Source organism: Megalopta genalis, chromosome 1 (genome assembly GCF_051020955.1).
Source record: "Megalopta genalis isolate 19385.01 chromosome 1, iyMegGena1_principal, whole genome shotgun sequence".
Taxonomy (NCBI): Eukaryota; Metazoa; Arthropoda; class Insecta; order Hymenoptera; family Halictidae; genus Megalopta; species Megalopta genalis.
The window spans coordinates 23,454,508-23,477,562 of record NC_135013.1 but is presented as its reverse complement, the minus strand read 5'-3'; the positions used below and the strand labels follow the sequence as shown (position 1 = coordinate 23,477,562).

General features: G+C 41.6%; 1 protein-coding gene across 4 annotated transcripts in view; it reads right to left on the bottom strand.

The window, feature by feature from the left end:
- The window catches only part of sowah (ankyrin repeat domain family member sosondowah), a 167,683-nt gene that overhangs the window by 66,933 nt on the left and 77,695 nt on the right, over positions 1–23,055 (bottom strand). Inside the window, exon 7 of one of the 4 annotated variants that reach the window (XM_076523421.1) lies at positions 19,356–19,397. The exons of the other annotated variants lie outside the window; for them this stretch is intronic. Within the exon in view, the coding sequence (XP_076379536.1) occupies positions 19,371–19,397 (27 nt within the window). The 3' untranslated portion in view covers positions 19,356–19,370. Of the gene's footprint in view, positions 1–19,355; positions 19,398–23,055 lie in introns of those variants that run through there. 4 annotated transcript variants of the gene reach the window in all.

Below are 23,055 nucleotides of genomic sequence, written 5' to 3'. Positions count from 1 at the left end.
AGGCAGGGGCCCGGGGGCGCAAAAAGATGCGTGTGGCATCCGCGGTGGCTCATTAACCGAGCTGCCTCTAAATTGGCCTCGCGGCAGCTCCGTAGCTACTTCTTAAGCAACCCGTGGAATATTTATGCCCGCCGCGTGGCCGGGACCGGCCCGACCCGACCCGACCCGACCCGACCCGTCGCATCGGTTCGTTTCGTTTAGCCTAACCGAAACGGAACCATACTTCTCGCACCTTCGACTTCTTTAACGGTCGTTACGCGAAACGATAATTGCCCTCGGAAAAGCTCACTGAAATAACTTTATCGCCCGCTGCAACGGGTCAACGAAAACGATGATGGCGACGGTGGAAAGATGAGGTTAGCTTGAACGTCGTTGAAACTACACCAGTCGTGACATTTATTAGGAAATATTGTATATATCACGTGATAATGTATAATTATTATTCATGCATTTATATTATTAATTAATGTATAATTATAATGCATAATTAATTAATTATATATGATTAATGTATAATTATAATTATCGTCCTTGTTTCGGCAGCCGATGTATAAACACGTGTCTATCGGTTCTGTAATATTTTTCTTTTGAATTATATTTGTTAGTATAGTCGAAGATGCTCTACTTTCGTTTTAAAACCTATCAAACGTAGTGGGGAAGGATGGGGAAGTGGAGAGACACGTCTCTGAATTTGTAACATCAACGAAGGTTAAGGTGTTACGAAACATCGATACTATTGGGGTTTTATTAAGCAGAAAGGTGAAATAGAGTTTTTTTAAACCTGACAATATTTTTTGAAGAAGTATTTTGAATTATCCGCCTATGAAATTAGACAATGCATTACTTGAATATTATATTTTATATATATATTTAATATATATAAATAATATATATTATTTTTATCACGTTCAATGCCACGTCGGTCACATATGGGAGACATTAATTTTTAACTAGATTTTGAAATTTACATTTATTGTAATATATTGAACAAGCTGAATGTTACGAGAATCTTTAGAATACAAAGAAGGGTTAAACGAAAATTTCCTACCGTAAATTTCAAGTTTCTATTTTCGGCTTCATTGAACACCAACGTTACGGAACGCGTCAAAACGACGTACCAAATTCTTTAATTTCTGATTATTGAAATTACAAAGACACATTTCTAGGGAATTTATTCCATGAATTTATCTTTTTGCACATACGTATATTAATATAAAAATCGCTAGAAACTATTCTCAACAGCATTTTATCTTATCCATTCCTTCATTTCTCATCAAATAAAAACGCTACGTTACTCGATAAATCATTTGAGCCGTTTATTTTGAAAGTGGCTTTCAAAATAGTCACTTTGTTTTTAAGTCGATACATTTAAGGGTTTGCGCTTTAACACGTTTAAAAATATGGATGCTAACTTTCGAGAAGATTTACTTATATTCGTTATCTCGGGATACTGATATTTTTCTCGGTATAAATAATTTCGTATAAACATTAAAAAATCACCACTTTTCATTACGATAAAGTGACTTATGCCACTTTCGCGAATCACTTAAGCAGTTAAGTAAGACCGTATCCCGGCCTTTCGGCACACAATCCCGACAACATCGGTGAACTCGCGTGGCGTTTTCGCGAGGATGGGCTCCGCTGGCAGAGCAGAGGAGGCGATAACATTTTGAATGGCGAGGCGTGAGACGCGAGCGAAAGCGTTGTCTACCCGATCGGATGTGTTTCCTCGTTCCCCGTCGCGTTGCACCGCTCTTGGCAGAGCCGACTTGCGCGGACGTTGTGCAGCGGCTTCGATGCACGATAGAGGAACAAAGAGAGGAGACAGCCGCGAGAGAGAAATAGAAGAAAGGAGAGAATAAAGGGGCGTACGGGAGAGAGAGAGTGGTTTACTGCGGTTCCAGCGAATCGTAAATATCGGAGCGGGGCCGGCATGCGCGCGGGATCGGATAGGCAGAGGCATAAGTTACCATCGCCATCGTCTAAGGTAAACGTATCGGGCACGGCAACGAGATGGCGAGTGAGTTTTTCCGCCGTGGCTCGTGTTCCTGATTTACGGAGCGGTGCCGCGCCCGGCCGGGCAGGTAGGTACACGCGAGGATATGTATACGTACTGGCACGGACGCGGAAGGTGCCCTCGCGCGTCCGCAGAATACCTGTGCGGAGCGGCGCGGAGCGGAGCAACGTTTAATGCGGCTTTAACGGGACACAACCGCGGGGCCGCCTTATGCTATCCGCGACGCTATACATAATAGCTATCCCTCTTGTAAATCGGCCTCGAATCGGCTCTTAGAATCTCGATCCACCGGCCCCTACAGCTCCGCCAATCTACCGATATCGCTCGTGACCGCTAACGGAGCCAACCGCGGCTATTTTCGCAGCCGAGTTGATCCGGACACCGGGCTGGATTCACGGATCACCGTCGATCCTCCACTGATCGATAGGCAAACATCTTCTTCCACGCTGCCGCGAAATTCCACGAATAGAGAGCATAGTTGATCGACGCGGGTGCTGAACAGATTTAAGGGACGTCGGAATTTCATCTTACATTCGCTTTGTTTTCTTTGGATTTCAATCACCAAGAATAGTGGATTACTTAACAGAGTCCCTCGGTTATTTCATCTTCAAAAAATACATTCTTGTTATTTACACTTGCTACAGTTCTTACAAGTTCATCCATATTCATCCGGTTACTTATATAATGCACGATTTATGTAAGTTTCTCTTTTGCATTACAATAAAGTACATACAAATCCGAATAATAAAAAATGTATGAAAAATTATAGAAATGATAAGTCTTCCCCTTAATAATTTAAATCCTAAAAGACACATACGTCTATATATTATAGACATATACGTAGTATATAAAGTTTAACTATTACTTATTTTTCGTACACATCCAACAGGTAGTACAAGAATAGGTTAAAACAGGGTAAGCATAAAAATTGTGAAGAATTGTATCCCCGAGGGGACAAATAGTCTGTATTGCTTCTCTGTGAAAAAACTTTGAAGTATATATATAGTACACTTGTACTATCTTAGATGGGGTTATCTGAAAATAACGCTAGTCAACGACTGTTTCGAAAAGGAACCAGAAACGGAGAACGTTGTCGATCAGTTCTATCTCGAATCTCGCGCGGAACAACCCCTATCGCTCTCTCCCAGCGAAAGGTTGCGGCAATGGGACAGCGTGGGAAAAACCGCGGCTCTATGGCTCTGTGGCCGCCAAGGAGTGGCGCTCTATCTCGTATTCGTTAGGGGTGGGGTTCTCACTTTGACCTTGACAGAGTCGATCGTCACGCTGTAGTTGCGCGAACGGACACTAGACGGAGCTAATTAGTAATATTTTCACTATTTGTAGTAATATTATTATATATATTATTAGTATATATTATATTAAATTATTATATTATATTATATTATATTATTATATTATATTATTATATTATATTATATTATATTATTATATTATATATACAAATTGAATGCAGCGGTCAAGGAAAAGCGACCAGAATTGGTCAATCGTAAAGGTGTCATTTTCCAGCAGGACAATGCTAGGCCGCACACGTCTTTGTCCACTTGGCAAAAATTGATGGATATTGGTTAGGAATCGATGTTACACCCACCATATAGCCCTGATCTCGCGCCATCGGATTACCACTTATTTCGATCTCTGGACAACTCCCTTCGTGGTAAAACTTTGAATGACGATGACGCTGTAAAATCTCACTTAACTCAGTTTTTGGCCGAAAAGGATCAGACTTTCTACGAGCGTGGAATTTTCAAGTTGTCGGAGAGATGGCAAAAGATCATCGAACAAAATGGAAAATACATTACAGATTAAATTTCGTTCCAAGTAAAAAAATTTTTTATTTCATTGAACAAATCGGCAATTACTTAGTTGCCAACCCAATAAATAGCACGAGTATATTTTTGTGTGATACACAGATATCCCACTCCTCGTATTGTTAAATGAAAATTGATACTTATATATAAGACTTGATATGGTTCGCCACAATGTTGTCATGTCTTTAAAATCGTTTTATAAAGTGAGTTTCATGAAACTGATTCCTGCCTCATGAGCCTGCTTCAGCCGCAAAACGCATGTTAACACATACACTGTTACGGGCACGTGCGAGTGACGAACTACAGTAATTTCTCTCAGTTGTCGATTGTCAACAACTATAAAAACGAGCCACGAGGCTCGAATAATCATATCTCCTGTTCCCAAATAATCCTTTTTTGTTTATAAACCCAGGGACAATTGAACAGAATTTACTTTGGAACTTTTGAAACTTCTGGATTTTTTGGTACTTTTGGAACTTCTAGATCTTTTAGAACTTTTAGTACTTCTGGAACTTTTGGAACTTCTGGAACTTTCGAAACTCCCAGATCTTCTGGAACTTTTGGAATTTATGGAACAATGTTGAAAAATGTTCTAGACAACAATTTAATAGTTTCAAGGGTGTCACAATTTTAATTTTTTGTCGGAGTTCCATTTTTACATGATCAAAACGAAGAAAGATTATTTCAGTCCGCATAGTAAATCCTGACCAACGTGACAAACAATATGATCGTAGCACCAAAGCCGCGACTTTCACCGTTGCTGATCGAAAAACACCGCGACTTCGTTCACGGTTGAAAGTCGAGCATACATCGACCCGCGGGCCGCAATTTGGCCATTGACAATCCATCGAAATCATTCTATCACATTTGTGAGGTCTCCTCTCCGCCACTTGGAGCAGATTCCGAGCAGAATCCCTGACACCATTGGACACACTGGCCTTGAGTGGGAATTCCAAGAACGGTTAGGGGTTTGAGAGCTCTGTTTGTGGTACACGATATTTAATACTCCTACACGGATTTAAATTTCAAAAAGGATTAATGGCTCAAATAGTAGATAATAACAACCCTGTTTTCATAATTGACCGTGTAAATAATCAAAACTGGAAGAATCAAAACGCTGGAAGAAACCAGCGCACATGATGATAACCTTTTTTATTTCATTGATTTGGATACTCTTGTAACCATGTGCAAATAAACCGACGACAGTCGCGATCGACCGCGACTTCGCGTCGTTCGGCGCGTGTCCGCTCTCCTCGCGAGACTTTACGTTGACCGAGTATCGCGAACCTCGCGCGGGGAGAGGGGGGTGCAGGGACCGGGCGTCGGGGGTGAGCGCGCGATCGCGGATCGATCGCGATCTATCATTGTCTCGAGAGCATTCTTTACTATTTTTTAAGGTCCCCAACACCGTAGAGAATGATCCATGTCCGTGCCAGGTCCGAGCAGTTGTAACGAATCAGGTGAGATACAGGTTTAATACCTTTGCATCAATTTAAATTTAAAACAGGACATTTCTATCTTTATGAAAGTGTGATATTGAAATATTAAAATCGAAGGAATAATGAATATTTTATGAATAGGAAGTGATATCATTCTGAAAAAAATATATATAAAGAAAAGATTCCAAAAATCAGTGGCTCCGTGAGCCAGAACTTGACATATCCACAATAACAATAACCAAAAAGCGGACATTTCTAAGATCACAGCGACGTAGCTTAATCTTTTGGGAATCTAAATTTTCTACTATTGAACCGCATACTTCGATATTGAAGTGTCTGAAGTAATTTCTCCCGAATTTATGCGCTCCGATTGCGCACGAAAATGGACAATTCGAGAAGAGGAGACACGATTATTCGTGCCTTGCGATTCGTTTTTATAGTTACCGATACAACTATAAAAACGAGAAGCAAGGCTCGAATAATTGTATTTCCTCTTCCTAAATTGCCCATTTTTGTTCTGGATCTGAGCGCGAATTAGTGAGAAATTACTGTATTCTGATCGACGTAAAGCTCTAATATAACACCTAATAGCCTCTAATATACGTATAAGGGTTTCTTCAATGCGTAGGTAGCATCGGTGAATTGGATGCCCCACCCTTAAGTTAGTGCACCGTGAGTTTAGCGTCGGATCGCATCACCTCCGGCTGAAGCGATCGTGGTTGGTGGCTAAGCGACCAACAGATCGGGTAACCATTGAATAGTGGACGAAAAATCGACTGGAGAATAAACGACAATGGTCTCGGAATTACGCGGACAGCCGACGAGCCTCGACACTTTACAGTCCCGCGTCTGACACGACTGCTCGAAGTCACATTTATTTTGAGACAACTTCAAAAATGCCATAGAATTAAAGATTTTATTTGCAGAAATTAAAATTGAAAAATTAAGGGGTACGGCACCGATTACTTTTTCAACGTTCCGACGCTTTGCCGATCCCAATAAAATCAGGAAGACAGAATGTCTTAGCGTAAAAATGAATTTCCGAATGTAAACAAATAATTGCCACGTATGGGTGATACAGCAGTCAAACTGTGAGGTTGTCCGAGAACGGTGGTATGCAAATAATAAGCAAAAATATAAATTAATCCTAAAATACACATTAATTAAATTTATTTATGATTTATTCCCTTATAATAAAACCATTACTATAAATCTAAATTAAAAATATAAACAATTAAAATTACAAATTAATTATAAAATACAAATTAAAAATTAAATTTATTTATGATTTCATTCCCCACGATAAAATTATTACTATAAAATCTAAATTAAAATACAAATTTCCGAATGTAAACAAATAATTGCCACGCATGGGTGACACAGCAGTCAAACTGCGAGGTTGTCCGAAAACGGTGGTATAAACGCGGTCCAGCAGGAACTGGCAAAAGTTGGTGAGGCCGCAGCGGGCTTTAAACGGTTTCGAATTTACACGGTTGGCTCGCTATAAAACCAGCGCGCGAACCAGTGCCCGATATAGGGGGCGGGCCTGGTGCCCACCGCGGCCCGCTGATCCCGACAAAGTGATAACTCCCGCGGATCGCTCGTTTCCACCGATTTCTAATTACAATATTACCGGCTTCTCCGCGATCCTCGGCCCGGCGAGAGTCACGTAACACGCGTACGAACGGTAAAAGACGGTAAATTGGCCGCGGCTCCCGGAGGGGGTGAAAAAAAGCCCGACCCCTCGCGAATTATCCTTCGTGTTCGCTGCGAGGAATCGTGCATTCGGATGTAATTGAGTACTATGACTAAATAACCGGCTTCGCGTTCTCTTCCTTCTCTTCGCTGTTGGCTACGAAGTCGATGTTCTCCCCCCACTTTCCGCTCGGCTCGGCCCCCCTCCCCTTGTTTGCGAAGGGGACCGCTACTTCGCGAAGACTCCCAAGAGGTTTTTCATCGGGGTCGCTCAAGGCGTCGGTGGAAACGATCGTAATCCGGCCCCAATTTGGCAGGAAATCGCGTGCCGTTGCCCGCACGAAGACGCCCGGCCGGCAAAACAACGTGGAATGTTGTAATTGGCGGCAGGACGTACCACGGGGCTCTTCGATGTCGTCGACTGATATACTCGGCTGCTCCTCCCCACGGCCATTTTTCGGGACAACGTGTTATTCGCAGTTTTTGCCCCGGCCTATCGGTGTCCCGCATAGTTCTGGCCGAAGATTTTCTGACGAGATATCGGACTTTCTCGCTCGCTCGACTTCGTTGCGGTCATCCTCTACGGCAGGGACGTCAAACTCAAAAGCTAACTTGGGCCGAATAAACAATGCTTAACTTTAGGTGGGCCGCAAAAAAAGAAATCAATGTTCATAGAAACAAATATTTTTATTTTGACTAGTACATATATAAAGTTAAATTATTGTTTACGTCCTGATACTTGACATCGCTCCTCTGATACTATCTTTCCTATTTCGGGAGAAATCGCAAAAATGTTCATCTCTGGCCGCGAGTTTGACACCCCTGCTCTACGGCCTTCCTAGCTCTGCGATTTTACTCTGTGACGTATTTTGAGTTTGAAAAGTCATCGATCATGTCTGGCATTATATTATGCAAAGCTGTTTGAAAATGATCGATCACAAGGTGTAGAAACCTAGAGGAAAGCAAACGAAAGATAACGTCGGTATCTAATGAGATGTACTGCTAATTGAAATGTCAAGTAGTGGGAGACCCAAAACCGCATGCTATATGTCTCTCGTTACGCAGTCTAACTCCAGATATTTTAATTCGAAACGTTGTAATTCATGTTGCAACTATTGTTATACAGGGTGTCCCACAATTATGTTAACAGCCGCAAAGGGATGATTCTTGAGGTCATTTGAAGTAATTAATAGCCGCGGATTACATTTTTGCTAAGGAAAAAGTTACTTCAAATGACCTCAGGAATGACCTCTTCCCAGGTGTTAACATAATTATGGGACACCCTGTAGAATATGTTTATTTCAACGCGATTCGCAATGCAAGAGGTAAATGAAGAAAGTTCGTTCCTAATGAAAAGACGAATTGGAAAGATGCTTCTACGTTTCTTGAGATACGTATAATTAAATGCTCGTAACAAATTCGCTGTATAATTGGTAACTCATTAACCCCTTAACGCTCATGCTAGGGTTCAGTTTCAATTCTTTCAGAATGATATGAGCCGTTTATTTTGAAGGTGGCATAAGTCACCTTGTTTTTAAGTCGATATATTTAAGGATTTGCGTTTTAACACGTTTAAAAATATGGATGCTAACTTTCGAGAAGATTTACTTGTATTTGTTATCTCGGGATACTGATATTTTTCTCGGTATAAATAATTCCGTATAAACATTCAAAAAATCTTATGCCACTTTCAAAAGAAACAGCTCATATGTCCTACACCCGAAAGCCTAAAAAATCTCTACAGAACGAGCGGTTCGTGTCTCTCGTCCGGGTTCTAATGGGTGAAAGGTTGTATGTCTCTCAGTGATCCGGGAAACGGATACATTGTTTACGATCAGAATCGACGTGGCGGACAGGCTGATACGCCTAACGGTAATACCTTTTGCACACAATATCGCGTACTGGCAATGGTGTCACGGCAATTGCAGGCTCGGAGCGACCGAAGGGGGTTAGGGCACTGCAGCTGCGGGTTATCACTGCACGAGTGCAATCTACGACGAACGGCCGAGCGGGAAAGAGGTCGTAACGACGCAGTTTCGCAGTGGCTGTCTTAATTACTGGATGCACGCGTTCCAAGCGTCGGTGCGTGCACACGATCCGTGTAATGTAGCGTGGAGGACCATTACATATCGAGCAGGCATCGTCGATGGCTGTACGGAAAGTACATGCATTTTGTAGATACGATGAATATTCGCGCGGAACCAGAGAAATTTTGGACAAAAAATTACCACATATTAGGGGGACCGGAAAGTTATGTCGTTTGTTCGCATTAAATTTAAACAGATAAATTTTTAACTAGTTTTTATTTTCAATCGATGATGTAATCACCCTAATTATCAACAACCTTCTTTCATTTAGTATGCACATTTTTAGTATGCGAAAATTAGTATGCAAAAAAAAGGAATTTAATATTTTGGCGAATAACAGCATTTTTAAAGAGAACCAATCTTTAACCAGTTGCCTGTTGCAATTCTTCGAAAAGTGTGTAAGTTACTGTAATTAGACTGAATGGCTTCGATCTTTTTTTTCATATTTTCTTCGAATACAACAGTTTTATGAAATATATAGTTTAACAAAGAATATCAAAGTACAGTAGAGACTCTCTTATTCGAACATTTATTTTTACAATGCTCTAGTATCTAAATTCTATTATCTAATCATTGTATTATTTAGATGCATTATCACCTCTAGTAGAGGATGCGAATGAAATTTTTAATTAATAGAATATTTTACTATTAGGATATTACAAACGTAAATCTTGAAATAAGAGAGTCTCTACTATATATGTATAGCCTTTATAATCGGTTAGCCGTTTTTAATAAGTACAATGTTCGTCGCGAAGAAATAACAAGTATACTCGTTAAAAACACCAAACTGGTTAAGAGACGATTTGCAGTTCTTTAATGACACAGAATTATCTCAGAAAAATTTGTGGGAGAATTTTTCTAACGGACTTTCGTATTTTCTAGATTGTCAATTTTTTTTAACGAGCTTTGACTTTGTATTTATCATAAGTGGATACACTCAGGAATATTAATTTGTCTAATGAGACTAAATTGATAGAGATTGATGTGTACAAATATAACCTGTTAATCCGCATACCTCGTTACTCGACCGATCCATTAGCCCAATTAAAAATCATCTAAAAATAGAATTGCCACTGGAATCGGTGCCACATGTATGAATTCAGTGCCAAACGCGTATGGATCCAGTGCCAAATATATCAATCCAGTACGAGAAGTATATGTACTAAATACACGTGTACGAATTAAATCCGTACTCTGTGTCACTTCCAAATTTATTTCGCTCTCGTCAATAATCATTTCTCACCGAGCGATCAAACGATCCCCCCAAAACCGGAAACGGTCCCGTTTCAGCGAGGCAATCGGAATCGCGGGAGCCGGCCAATAATTTTTAACCCCGGAATTGAATTTGGCAGCGACGCGCACAAGCGAGCCTCCAACTAATTGATTTACCCCGTACAATTTCAACGCGGCTCGGCTGGCGAGAGGGTGGGGAATAGCGGAGGGACGTGGTGGAGGGCGTCGTTCTTGCGTTCACGGGGGATGCAGCCTCCGCTGCAGCACACATGCGGGGCACGTTGGGCAAATAGAAGGTCGCATATGCGGTTCGGATGCGATCGGTCTGTCTCGACGAGTATGCGTGTAAGCGTTTAAAGGATCTCGCTCTGACTAATGCAAATATGTCGTGGTAACCGCTCGACGATATCAAGGATGTTTAGTCCTTTCGTCCTTCTAGACAGTCGATGTTACATTGTGCAAGTCAGTACATGCATTTATGGGTGCACAAATTTGAAGGATCCACAAGGACGTGTACGTTAGTATCATCAATATTTTCCGTATTTATAATATATTATATATATATATATATATATATTATATATTTCGTATTAAAATATATTTCCCGTGTTACTCCTTTCTTCAATAATGTTAATTGACTGAAAATGATATCCTTTCCTTCTAAATTTCATTTAATCTCTTTACCATCTTAAATTGCACTTGCTCAATTTTTTCGTAAATGCATTGTAGTCTGATTATTGAAATTCGCAGTGTAGTCTGAACAAACAGGCATTTTGTTTTCTACCACGTGAAACTTACTAGTGGTGAAAATTAATTTTACTCTCATCCTCCTGACTTTTATACATGTAGTAACTTGCAACAACGATGCAATATCTATATAGCATAAGAATAAACAGTCTAGTAACTGCAGCAATTTCTTTAATGAAGGTAAGAAATGTGAACGATAAGAACAAATAGAATTGAGAGCTACAATGATAATTATGTAATATAATTATAATTTAACTATAATATGTATATATATATAATTTATAATATATAATAAATATTATTATATTAATATTATTATATTATAATAAATATAATATATAAATAATATATATAATTTAACTATAATTATAAACAATTATAGACTCAAAGTAACTTTTATATCGTTACTGACATTTAAACAAAAACCAAAAAAGAACCATATTTGTATGTTTCCATAGTCTATTATTTCCAATATAATAACATATAAACGCGACGTTTTGCTAAGTTTTTGTTACATACCACAAAAAAATGTAAAAGTTACTCCGAGTCTACAATTATTCACAGCACCGTGTATCGTTGATTATCGAACTCTGCACGCCATGTGTCCATCGCACAGGTGAACGCGAGCAATCAATTTTCAATGACTGCGAATATTTTTCAGCCGACTAATTGCTGCATTCTGAGAGAAATTTTTTGCAATAGCATTGAAGAAAGCGCAAGGTGCAAAATAACTTATACGGTAACGAATGTCCTGCGGCGAATATTCGCGTTGGTTTTACGAATCCTCGAAGTGTAACTGGTGTTCGCGTGGCGGCGCCGGGCCCTGACATGTTTTGATACAAATTACGCATCCGGGCCCGGAGCCCGGTGATAGAGTGGCCCGAGGCGCCAGTGCCCCATCGCGGATATATATTTTCTCCGGGCGTGATTAGTTAAACGTCGTTAGGATAACGCGTGACAGCCGTCCCCGCGGACCGGCCGACGAAACCTGGAAGCGATTTATAAGTCCTCCCAGAGACGTCCTCGCCGGTTCTCGGATTGGTAAGGAGACACCCGACCGTTCCCTTCGTCATCCTCCTCCGCCACTTTTTTTTCGCTCTCTCTCTCTCTCTCTCTCTCTCTCATGCTTTTTCTCTCGAGCTTCTTCCTCCCTCGCCGCGCCGTCTCTCTTTCTCTTCTCTCGCCAGCCACCCTCGACAACCGAAATATTTCTCGACGAATCACTCGTCGTTCGAGCTCTAATTGACCGTACTCCGAACGACTCCGTAAATTAGCGTTGAATAACACACGGCTCCAGAAGTCTCGGTCTCCAAGGAACAGAGACCGAATTCTGTGCTGGAATAAAGTCTGAAGAATTCGTGGAAAATTGAGGGATGATCGACGATCGAAGAAAATGCCTTCTTTAAAATAAAAATTGTCTGCGTTAATTGCAAGATACGCTTCTTTTAAACAGCCCTTTTAAATGTGTGTGAAGCGATTGAAGAATTCTGTTACTATATTTGTCACTATACATATACGTTATAAAACTAGAAGATATGTAATATAAGAGCCACTTGGAGTGTGCGACTCAAGCGAGCAAAATTACTGTTATACAGGTTTATGATACGTATTTTTTACACATTCTACGTAGAAGAACATGAAAAATACATTTGACGCTTTTTACATAAAGTCAACCATTTACTAGTTATTTTAAGCGGAATGATGGACACCCTGTATTGTGAAATTATAGTGATCGAGAACAATTCAAGATTCACTTAAATAAAACAGTCAAGCTTCCTACTACGATCCAACATGATCGGTTGCCGTTGGCTATTCCAAACCAGTAGGGTAAGTCCGGGAGTCTCCGATCATTTTTTGAAAAAAAGTATCGTATTGCTGTGGTTTTTTTGAATTTTACTGTATTAACAAAATTACAGCAATGTCGAAGTAATTTAACATATATATACTACCATCTTCAAGCAAAAGATAAAAATACTATAAGTGGACGATCTCACCCGCATCACCGAGTTAGAGCGTCCACTTACTACGAGTGAGAACGACCTCGAAAAATGTCTTTGAAGGAGGCTATAAGAGCTATAAGACTAGCCTATAAAAAATATTACAAATAAAAAAAGTAATACTTATGTTATTTTTTCGACAGAGCTTCCCACATAAATCACAAAAATTCTCACATTTGGAGCATCCCTCGTGATATCTCGACTACACTTCACACATTTAATCCAGTCGTTATTTTTTGTGGTTTTGAAATAATTCTTCCTGCATCTCACGCATTCATTTTGATTCCATTCTTCTAATGACGCGTCATTTTCTTATAGAAATCTTCCCCTTTTTAATTGAAACATTCTTGTGTTTCTTTACCGTTCCCTTGTTCTTCCTTGTCTTAATGTTCTTTGAACTATTTATAATGTTTGCAAGTTGTCTGCCGCGTTTTATGACCACGACAGTTGCACTTGTTTATGTTAATATAGGTATTGTCTCGCTAAGCCGAACGGAATCTTTTGGAAATTAAGCTATTTCCAACTTGAAAGGAAAACAAATTCTCTTGGAAGAAAACCGGATAGAAGAAGAATAAAAATTCCATTAAAGGAAGAAACAATTAATATGATCAGAATTACAGGAGCGATCACCCGCATTTTTAAGTAGAAATTAAGAATTAATAATTAATTAATAATTAATAATTAATAAAGTAGAAATTAATAATGTGTACTATTGAGATTATACAGTAGTTTTATGCATAATATATCCATTAAAATTAAAATAGCGTAAATAAACTTATCTATCTGTCAATTACTGCTAAGAATATATATTAGCGAAAAAATGTTCAGCTCCGATTAACAATCAATTTATGAAAGTATTTTCCGACTTTTGGCACAACGTCATACGGCATCGTTGTTTCGAGATATTTACACTGGCCAGTCTCTTCCGCTGGCCGAACTTCGCCGCACTTAGCCTAACATTATATTCAGAATCAGTTTTCGGAAAGGGTGGCACAAGCTTCTGAGAAGGCGGCAATTAATCCTTCCGACATCGGGAGGTTCCGGTTAGCCCTGAATCCCGGTTAGCGTCGAATCGGGGCACGTAGCCTTGCAACGTTGCTCGCGGAAGTAGCAAATTTCCTGCGTGAGGAGACGCAGGGAGGAGCAGGACGACGTCGGAGCTAGTCGTCTAGGCGTTGCTGCCGATCAATCACGGGGACTCGTCGATCCAGCCCCCTTCGGTCCTTCCCGGTTTCTCTGCGCCAGATAAATGACAGGACGAGGACGGCGACTGCGCGCACCGGAGACACCCTGTGCGACCTCTCCTGTTCTCACGTATCCCGTGTGCTGGATGTAACGAACCTCGAAACATGACACCGCCAACGTCAACCCGGCAGGAGCCAACCCTGGCTGTGTGGTCAATGTTTAGTTTGACAGCGAGTGTCCTGCGACTTGACCTCTTTTGTCAGCGTCCTGCGCAGAAGACAGAGACAGAGAGAGAGAGAAAGAGAGAGAGAGGGAGAGTCCTGTCGGCTGGTCTGCTCCTAGCAATCCGGGGCCTCCGGCTTGCGGAAACATGCGTTTAGCACGTGTTGCGACACGCTTTCCAGCGGCGACAGCGCCGCTTGATATCGAGCAGAGAGACCTAGACCGATCCTGTTTCTCGCAATTCTCGGGATTTTCGTGTTAACCACGAAACCGGGGCCGAAGCCGAACGAGCATAACGCTGGAGAGAAACAATGACTCGGAGGAATGCTATTGTTCACGGTTCTCTGGAAACAAAGATGTTTAGAGTAGTCTTACACGCTAGAAATTGTAGACGGTGGTCGAAATTTCAAGGGGGATGCCGAGAGCTTTTTGCGACTTCACTGGAAATGCTTTGGTTTTTGAAACCACTTCAACCTATTCTTCGTTCAACAAGGACTGGCACAAAATGTAAACAACACGTTCGCGTAATCGGTGCAGCGGTTGCAGCTGGGTGGCTGTTAGACGACGATGCTCGGAGACGAACTTTAGTCTTTTAGGAACGGCTGAATTCTGCGCGAGGCTATTTCTCTGGACGGCAGAGTCTGATGTGTACTGTACAGAGTCTGATACTGTATATAAAGGGTGTCCGAAAAATGTCTCGCAATCCGAAAGTGGCGGGTTCCTCAGGCCATTTGAAGCAACTTTTTCCTTTGCAAAAATTTTCTCCGAGGCACCGTTAACGAGTTATCAACGAAAAACAGTGACCAATGAGAGGCGAGCTCGGCTGGCGCGAGGCAATCAAGCCAATGAGCGGAACTGGGCTTCGCGCGCTGGTTGGCTGGGTTGCCTCGCGTGAGCCGTACTCGATTCTTATTGGTCACTGTTTTTCGTTGATAACTCGTTAACGGTGCCTCCGAGAACATTTTTGTGAAGGAAGAAGTTGCTTCAAATGATCCGAGGAACCCGCCATTTCCGGATTGCGAGACATTTTTGGGGCACCCCTGTAGACTGTTGTAAATCGATGCGAAGACAAAAGAAGTGTGAAACGATGCATATGAAGACGATTATTTAGTTCAAACGATGAGCGAGTGAGCTACTAGAGCAAGCCACTATAGTGGCGCGTCGTGCCTAAAAGGTTAAAGGTCCCTCGACGAGGGCCCTTGCATGCGGAGTAGCCTCATGTAGAATGGCCCGAAAATTGTGATTCGGCCCTGGCCCGATCATGCGACGTTCATGTGCAGCTATTTATTATGTATTTTGTGTCGGTTCTCATTCGACGAAGTATAGTTCGATGCAAGACCGAAGATGCTAAGAGACACCCAACATCAGTCGTGATGGATGGAATTTGCACCACTTGGTAGACCGATTTAGACAGAGAACCTTGTGGTTCGGATGCAGACTTGTTAACAAAGTAGCTAAGGATTTTTCCTGGCAATATTCGTTGCGATAAAGACCTCAACTCGCTTTCGTGAAAGCTAAAGTTGCCAACTAGACTGTCAACATTTCCGCATTTGTGGTGTTTGCAAATTTTTGCGTAGAATTTTCGGATAAAGTAACTCTGAGTCTGAGTAGAATCCACGCTGATAGTACAGTCACTGTAGTCGAGTATCAAGATAACTCGCTTAGGTAGCTAGTGTCACTTTGACAGAGACAGAAGATAACGTATGGCCTCAGGAAATGTTTATAAAGACCCGGTGGTACAACTCTGTTAGAAGATAGCGAGTAGTTCTACGGCGCCACTACAGCGTTACACATTTTTTGTTCGGCCGTTTGATAGAGAGTGACAGAATCCTGTTACATGAAAACATGACCTCCCGATCCCGAGAGCCTAAGCTGCTGGAACCGGGTGACGATAATCTGGCGCTAACCCGCTGGCGTCGGTGTCGGGTAAACATTTAACAGTCCCTCCAGAGTCCAACCCGGATACACCCGTCATCCGACACTGAGCTGTACGTTGTGCTGATAATTAGGAGACGACGGTCTCTATCCTAACAGCATGTCGAATCCATTCGCTGATAGTTTCCTGAATCTCGGTAACGCTTCTGGATTGAGGCGACCTCTTCCAGAGACTTTCGGTCTTGGACGTACGATTCCAAGTAAGCATCTCGAGTGTGCCGTGTTCTTGGAATCGAAGGTCTTTTCAGCCCCGATGTATCTTTGCTTCTCGAACGATATTACGAGATTGTAACATTTGTTGACATTGAATAAAATCGAGGCAATTTATTCTACGAGACGTACAATTGAGAGATGAGCTTATTTAGTGCTTACTCCGTAGCCAATCTATCGGTGCAAAAATTAATTTTTAAGTCCGGTACAAGTTATTCCGTCAGCTATTGGGTTGTCCGGAAAGTTCGTGCCGATTTTCGGTAGGTAGCGTGAGAGACCCGACCGAATATATCACAATTATTGAAAACAAATGACACGCGTACATATTCTGAAAGAGATAACTTCAGCCATATTTGGAAAAAAGTTTGGCTACGATTCGTTAATTTTTATCAGTTTTGTACGCCTTAGAATATGGTGGCAAATAAAGTGCATTATAGGCATTTAATGCTTTTCTTTTTCCGAAAGGGCAGAAATGCCACACAAGCGGCAAATAAGATATACGTTGTTTATGGCGAGGATGCTGTGGCCGAAAGAACTGTGCGGAAGTGGTTTGCTCGGTTTAAAGCTGGAAATTTCGATCTTGAAGATCAAGAACGCCCAGGTAGGCCGTCCACCACAGACGAAGATACGATTAGAACAGAAATCGAGAATAACCCACGCTCAACATTACGTCGATTAGCAGGAATGCTAAATAAGTCAAAATCAACCATCCACGATCACACTGTGAAGCTTGGCTCCAATATTTAAATGAGCTGCGTTTTAATCTTCCTAAAAAATCGGCACGAACTTTCCGGAAAACCCGATAGATATGGACGACCTTTTAACTCTCAATATTTTTCTGCATTTTCAGTATAGCTTTACGTAGGGGGAAATAGCATTGGGGACGCGATTTCGGGAAAGGGAGGCGTCGCCGTCGCTAGAAGCGGAATCAAGTAACTAATGTAAGAATGGGTCGCAGGGAGCCCAGAAACGATTCCAGACAACGGAAATGTCTCCCGTAAACTACTAATCACCATAAACCACCGGGATACACGTGTTACGAATTCTCGGTGTAGAGGAATCACCGCGCTTTGCCTACGCTCCACCCTGCATTTGTTGCTCTCCGGGGGAAACCTCAGACATTTACCTCCGCGTTCCTCCGCGAAGCTCTTCCCAGAGACCATCCCGTCCCGTTTCCCCGTCCTGTTCCCTGTTCCGTCTTCCGTTCTCGCGCGTCGCTTTCTGCCGGTGCTTGCACGACGTTAAATAGATCGTTCCGTGCACCACCGTCGAAAAGTTTCGCTCCCCCCGCCGTCGCTCCGCTCTACCAGCGACCGCTTAATTACGTTCCGGGGAACTTGAGCGGCTTTCTTGGAAAATCGATAACTATGAAAAGTCTCCAACCTGGACTCTTCATCCAGAAGAAAAGATTGCAACAGGGAAAAGGGAAAGACGACCGTATCTTCAAGAATCGCGTCCTTCGATGCAAATATTAGACTGTTCTAAAGTTCTTCCAGCAAGGAGTACAGCTGATAGTATGTGGCAATTTGAGTAACAAATTGCAGGATCATCTTCTGTTAATGTTTCGTTATTTTATAAGTTTTGGTTTATTTAACTGTAACATTTTCCAGCTTCGTATACCTTTCAATAGGTCTGCACTACAGATTGAAATTATTAGAAATTTAGTGGGCTATGAATTTTGTACTATAGAGAAAGGCGATTGTTTTTTTTTGGAAACCTTGAGATAACCTTGAGACATAACCTTGACATATAACCTTGACATAAATATAATGCTAAATATATGCAAAAAACGAAAACTGTCCAGTTCTATTTGAGAAACTATTAAGAACGAGCAAGTGCCAATCAAATGCTAATTTTAAATGATTAAAATTATGAAGGGGACACCCGATTCAACATCTGTTTAAAGATCCGCAGTCGACTAACGACACGGTGACACGTAGGAATGCGGTGGTTCTGGTTTTTCATAAAACTGCGCAATGCGAGGTTACTATCTTTCCACGTATCTAGGAAATAATGTGTACTATTTACGAATTAATTCAGAAATCAGATTACAGTCCAAAGTTATGGCAATCGGCGGTCCGCATCTCCGCAGCGAAAATTCGCGACGCAGCCGTGTTAACCAGGCCGCGTTAAGGTCACCAAGATATCAATTGCAGAGAAGATAAGATGAAGACAGGCAACGAGTCCTCGGCAGGCGTTTAATTAAAAGAGCTGGCTGGAGCCGAGTCGTCTGATTTTCGCGTGGTTTTACGGCTGGTAAAGGGACCGGGCGTTCAATTGACAGCAGGTGGATGTGAAAGCGGCGGGAATCTCGCAATCGCGAATAATAACGATCTCGTTGCTACAATATAGGACTTATCGTTCCGTGGGACCAGGGCAGAGAGGAAGAGAAAGGTGCAGGGGAGTGAAGAGGCTCCACCCGTAAAGCGGATAGAGCATCTTGCTCTCTCGGTTTCCTCGTGTCTCTCGCTCTCTCTCCCTCTCGGTTTCCTCATCTCTCTCTCTCTCTCTCTCTCTCTCTCTCTCTCTCTCCGTGATTCTCTGGTTCCTCGTGTATATGCTAATGCGAGACGAATGTCTCCTCCCGTGCGCCCTCCTCGCCGTCTCGCCTCCGAAAGACAGTGTCTTGTGCCTTGGTTACGGTGTGTCGACGACTTAGGAGGATGCGTTACCTCGTGGGCGTGTTTGTTCCTCTAAACTCTCCGCAGCGGGGCGGCTGCAGTTGCAACAGATTCCCTCCCTCCGGTCCCGCAGCCTGCCCCTCGTTCCAGAACCTACGGCTCGTTTCTGCAATCGATTGCCTATCGACACCGCGATAGATTAGTCGGAATTATCGTGATACCAGGCCCGGCGGGACCGGCTCGGGCCCGCAAATACAGCCGACACAACACACGGAGCTCTCTCTCTCTCTCTCTCTCTCTCTCCGTCCCGAGAGCACCGGGCAGAAAAAGAAACGGGGGATAACATGCCGGCGCGGAACGGAAAAGAAAGATCCGGCGCGGACGTCTCGAAATTATTACACGCCGCTCGCGAACCACCGCCGCAATAGATTAGCTGGAATTATGGAGGATAAGCATGAGGGACGGGGATCGCCGTCGCCGAGCCGCGACGATCCATCGATCGCGCCCCGCGAGCCCCGTCTCGTCCTTTCTGCCGTCGATCGGTTTTTTGGCTCTCTCTGGTCGGGAAGCCGATCGTAAATCCAAACCATCTCGAAGACATTCCGAGATGTGGAATATTTAATACCGACAGGTGAACGGTCGTTGCGCTGCGCCGTTTCTGCTTTGTTCTGGATGGCGTCCGCGGAACCCGACTTCCGAATGGCTGTCTTTAGAGTTCACAATTTATATGATTTACGCAAGCTTACGGCTAATCTGGGTGTTCGTTATTCTGTTTTAAGTCTAAGGTTAAATTTATTTTGTTCCAAGCTTAAGTTTACTTGGTCTATAAATTTGTAGGATTTGTATAGGTACATTTTAGGTATATATTTTTTTATATTTGTTTATAGATATATATTTTTTATCTATTATATACGAAAGAAATAAACTCGCAAACACATAAATTATATTAAATTTAGTTTCTGGTTAGGAAAATGACATGGATGATTTCTATCAGAACGTAATTCAAAAAAATTAGGTTAATTTTTACAGTAGTATTTTCAGTAGCATTCTCTATTGTCCAAATACGTTGCACACGTAATTTGTTTAATCCATGGCAATTAATATACAAAATTGATATACAATTGATATACAAAACTGATTTTTTTTATACAAATAAAAGAATGAAATCTGGCACTGCAACTAAATAACTGTTCCATTGTACAAATATTTATGTCACTCGACCTAGCTCAGATAACGAAAGTTCCAGAATGAAAATAACGTGACTCCTCCACTACCAAAACGAAGTCTCGACAGCTCCGATTATTTATATCATTAATAATTTATCTATTTTTATTCGCTGGAAAAACTCTTGAATATAAAAAGACGGTAATACGTAAAGAGAAAGGAAATCAAAATTATACAAAACAAAATATAATCGCTTATAAAGATTAGTATATATAATTATTGTATAATATGCTGCAACGATAGTTTTAGACTATTTAGGGATTGTCCAATCGTATCTGTTTTTGCGTGCACGAAGTTAGCACGATTAAACATTCTATTTGTACAATTTTGAGATCCATGCGTTGTAAGATAGGTTTACAATGTTATACAAGAAAATAGTGTAATTCCTTAGATATTTTGATAACGCATACAAACAACGCAAATAATTGAACAATTGCTGGACACGAAATATGGTCTTCGATTACTTTACTTGCAAACGTAATATCGGTAATTTTTCTTCTATTGTGCAATGTTCGAATATTTGCATTTTTAAGCGATTATTCGAGTATACGTTTTACAAGTAAAATTATAACGCGACATTCTTTACTTGTTCTCACTGAATTCAAATTGTCTTGGACGTTAGTATCACCGTAGAAGAGGCGTCTAATCGATCTGCCTCGTCGTTATCACAAGGTTCGACGTGAAATAGTCGGGCGAGTCGTAAAAGCGTGTCAGCGAAGCACCGGGTACAAGAAATTTCGAAAAAAGAACGGCATTACCGCGTGTATATCTGGGGACACGTGCTGCGGCCGGAAAATCGTCAGAAAGCTCGACGGGAAGGACTGTTGCTATCGCGTCAATAATGTTTACACCCAACGGACAGTCGTTGACGAGATAAACGGAGCGAGCGACACGATAGCTAGCCGCCGGGTGCCGTTCGTTTTTTAATTAACACCTTTTGTACCGGAAGATAACGAGAGCCCGGGGCCGATAAAGCGAGACGCGTCTCCGCGCGTCCTTGTACAATACAAACGATGCTGGCTGTTAACCTCGGCCACTTAAGTCGATAATTCCGTAAAGGAAAAAGGATATCGACCTTCCCGGTTTCGTTTTATGTGGAAATTAACCCCTTAACGTGCACGCTCGAATTAACTCGATCGCGCTAAACCGGCCAAACTGTGCACACTCGAGATAATTCGAGCGGCGATGTACTTTATGTTGCTATAATTTTTCACACTCGAATGCAATCGAGATTATATATATATATATATATATATATATATATATATATATATATATATATATAACTAATATATATAATAACTTATATATAACTATAATAATAACTATAATTATCGACTATATACTTATGTTTTTACAAAAGTTGTTGAGTATATAGGGGGACGTTAGATGGAATAAACAATATTCTTACAGGTGTAGTGGTGGTTTGAAGTGAAATTAATATTTCTAAATGGAACCCTGCATTGATACAATTCCATGTAGTAAAATGACATAAATGAAATACATATGAGACAGAGGAACGCAAGCCACTAGCTGAATTTTACGTGTCTGTATCAGCTAGTCGTATCGAATGACGCCAACTCTCGACTGTGCAGTTTCTTATTCTAATACTCAGTCTGAGAAGTGCCTTCGATAAGTCAAGAAATTACAAAAACAAACAAAAACAAAAGAAAAAGCGCTAAAACGTGTCGAAAGAGAATAGCAAACATGTACTTTTAACGATGCTGGGCACGTCGAAGAACAATTAATTGATAGATATTTACTAATGCAAATCGAATAGCGGTAAGTGAAAATTAAAATTGATTTATGTACAAGTTACAATATTTGCATTTTCTCCGTAGGAGGGGACCGCCTGACATAAAACAAAAGAATTACCAAAAGGTAAGATGCTCGATCATTGTTTAGAGCGTCATTTGATACAATTAGCCGATGCGGTCGCGTAGAGTTTAGCTAGCAACTTGCGTCCATCTGTCTCATCGCACTTCATTCGTGTCATTTTTTGATGCAACACGGATTGATATCATGTGGTAGGTCATTGTATTCGTCTCAACAAACGCTGCTATATTATGAATAAAAATATACAGGGTCCCATTAAAAAATATTAATTTCACTTCAATATCTCCCCCACCACTGCACCTGTAAGAATATTGTTCATACCGTCTAACGTCTCCCTCTATACCCAACAACTTTTATAAGAACACATTTTCGATAACATTAATCCCTCGCGAAATATTCCACGGAGTCCAGTTAAACGGATCACCCTGTACGTACGAATAAGATTCGAAAGGAACGTTATCAATTCCGTAGCGCTCCACTTGCTCGAAAAGTGGCCAGCCAGAAGATCACGTGACTGGTTAAGGGTTAAACAATGTAATAAGAGAAAAAGAAATCGAAGAGAATCTCACCTGCCGTTGCGAAATGATTCTCGATCGATATCTCGCGCGGACAGGCCAATTCGGCCAAAGTCGTCGAGATTTTTATTAATAACGTGGTATTAATCCTGCGGAGACCTTTTGCGACTCGATAAAACGAGCCTGCGCGTTCCGGCGTGCTCTCTTTCCCTCTGCCGGTCCTCCCTCTCCGTTCGAATCGAGCAGTGGATATGATAAACCAT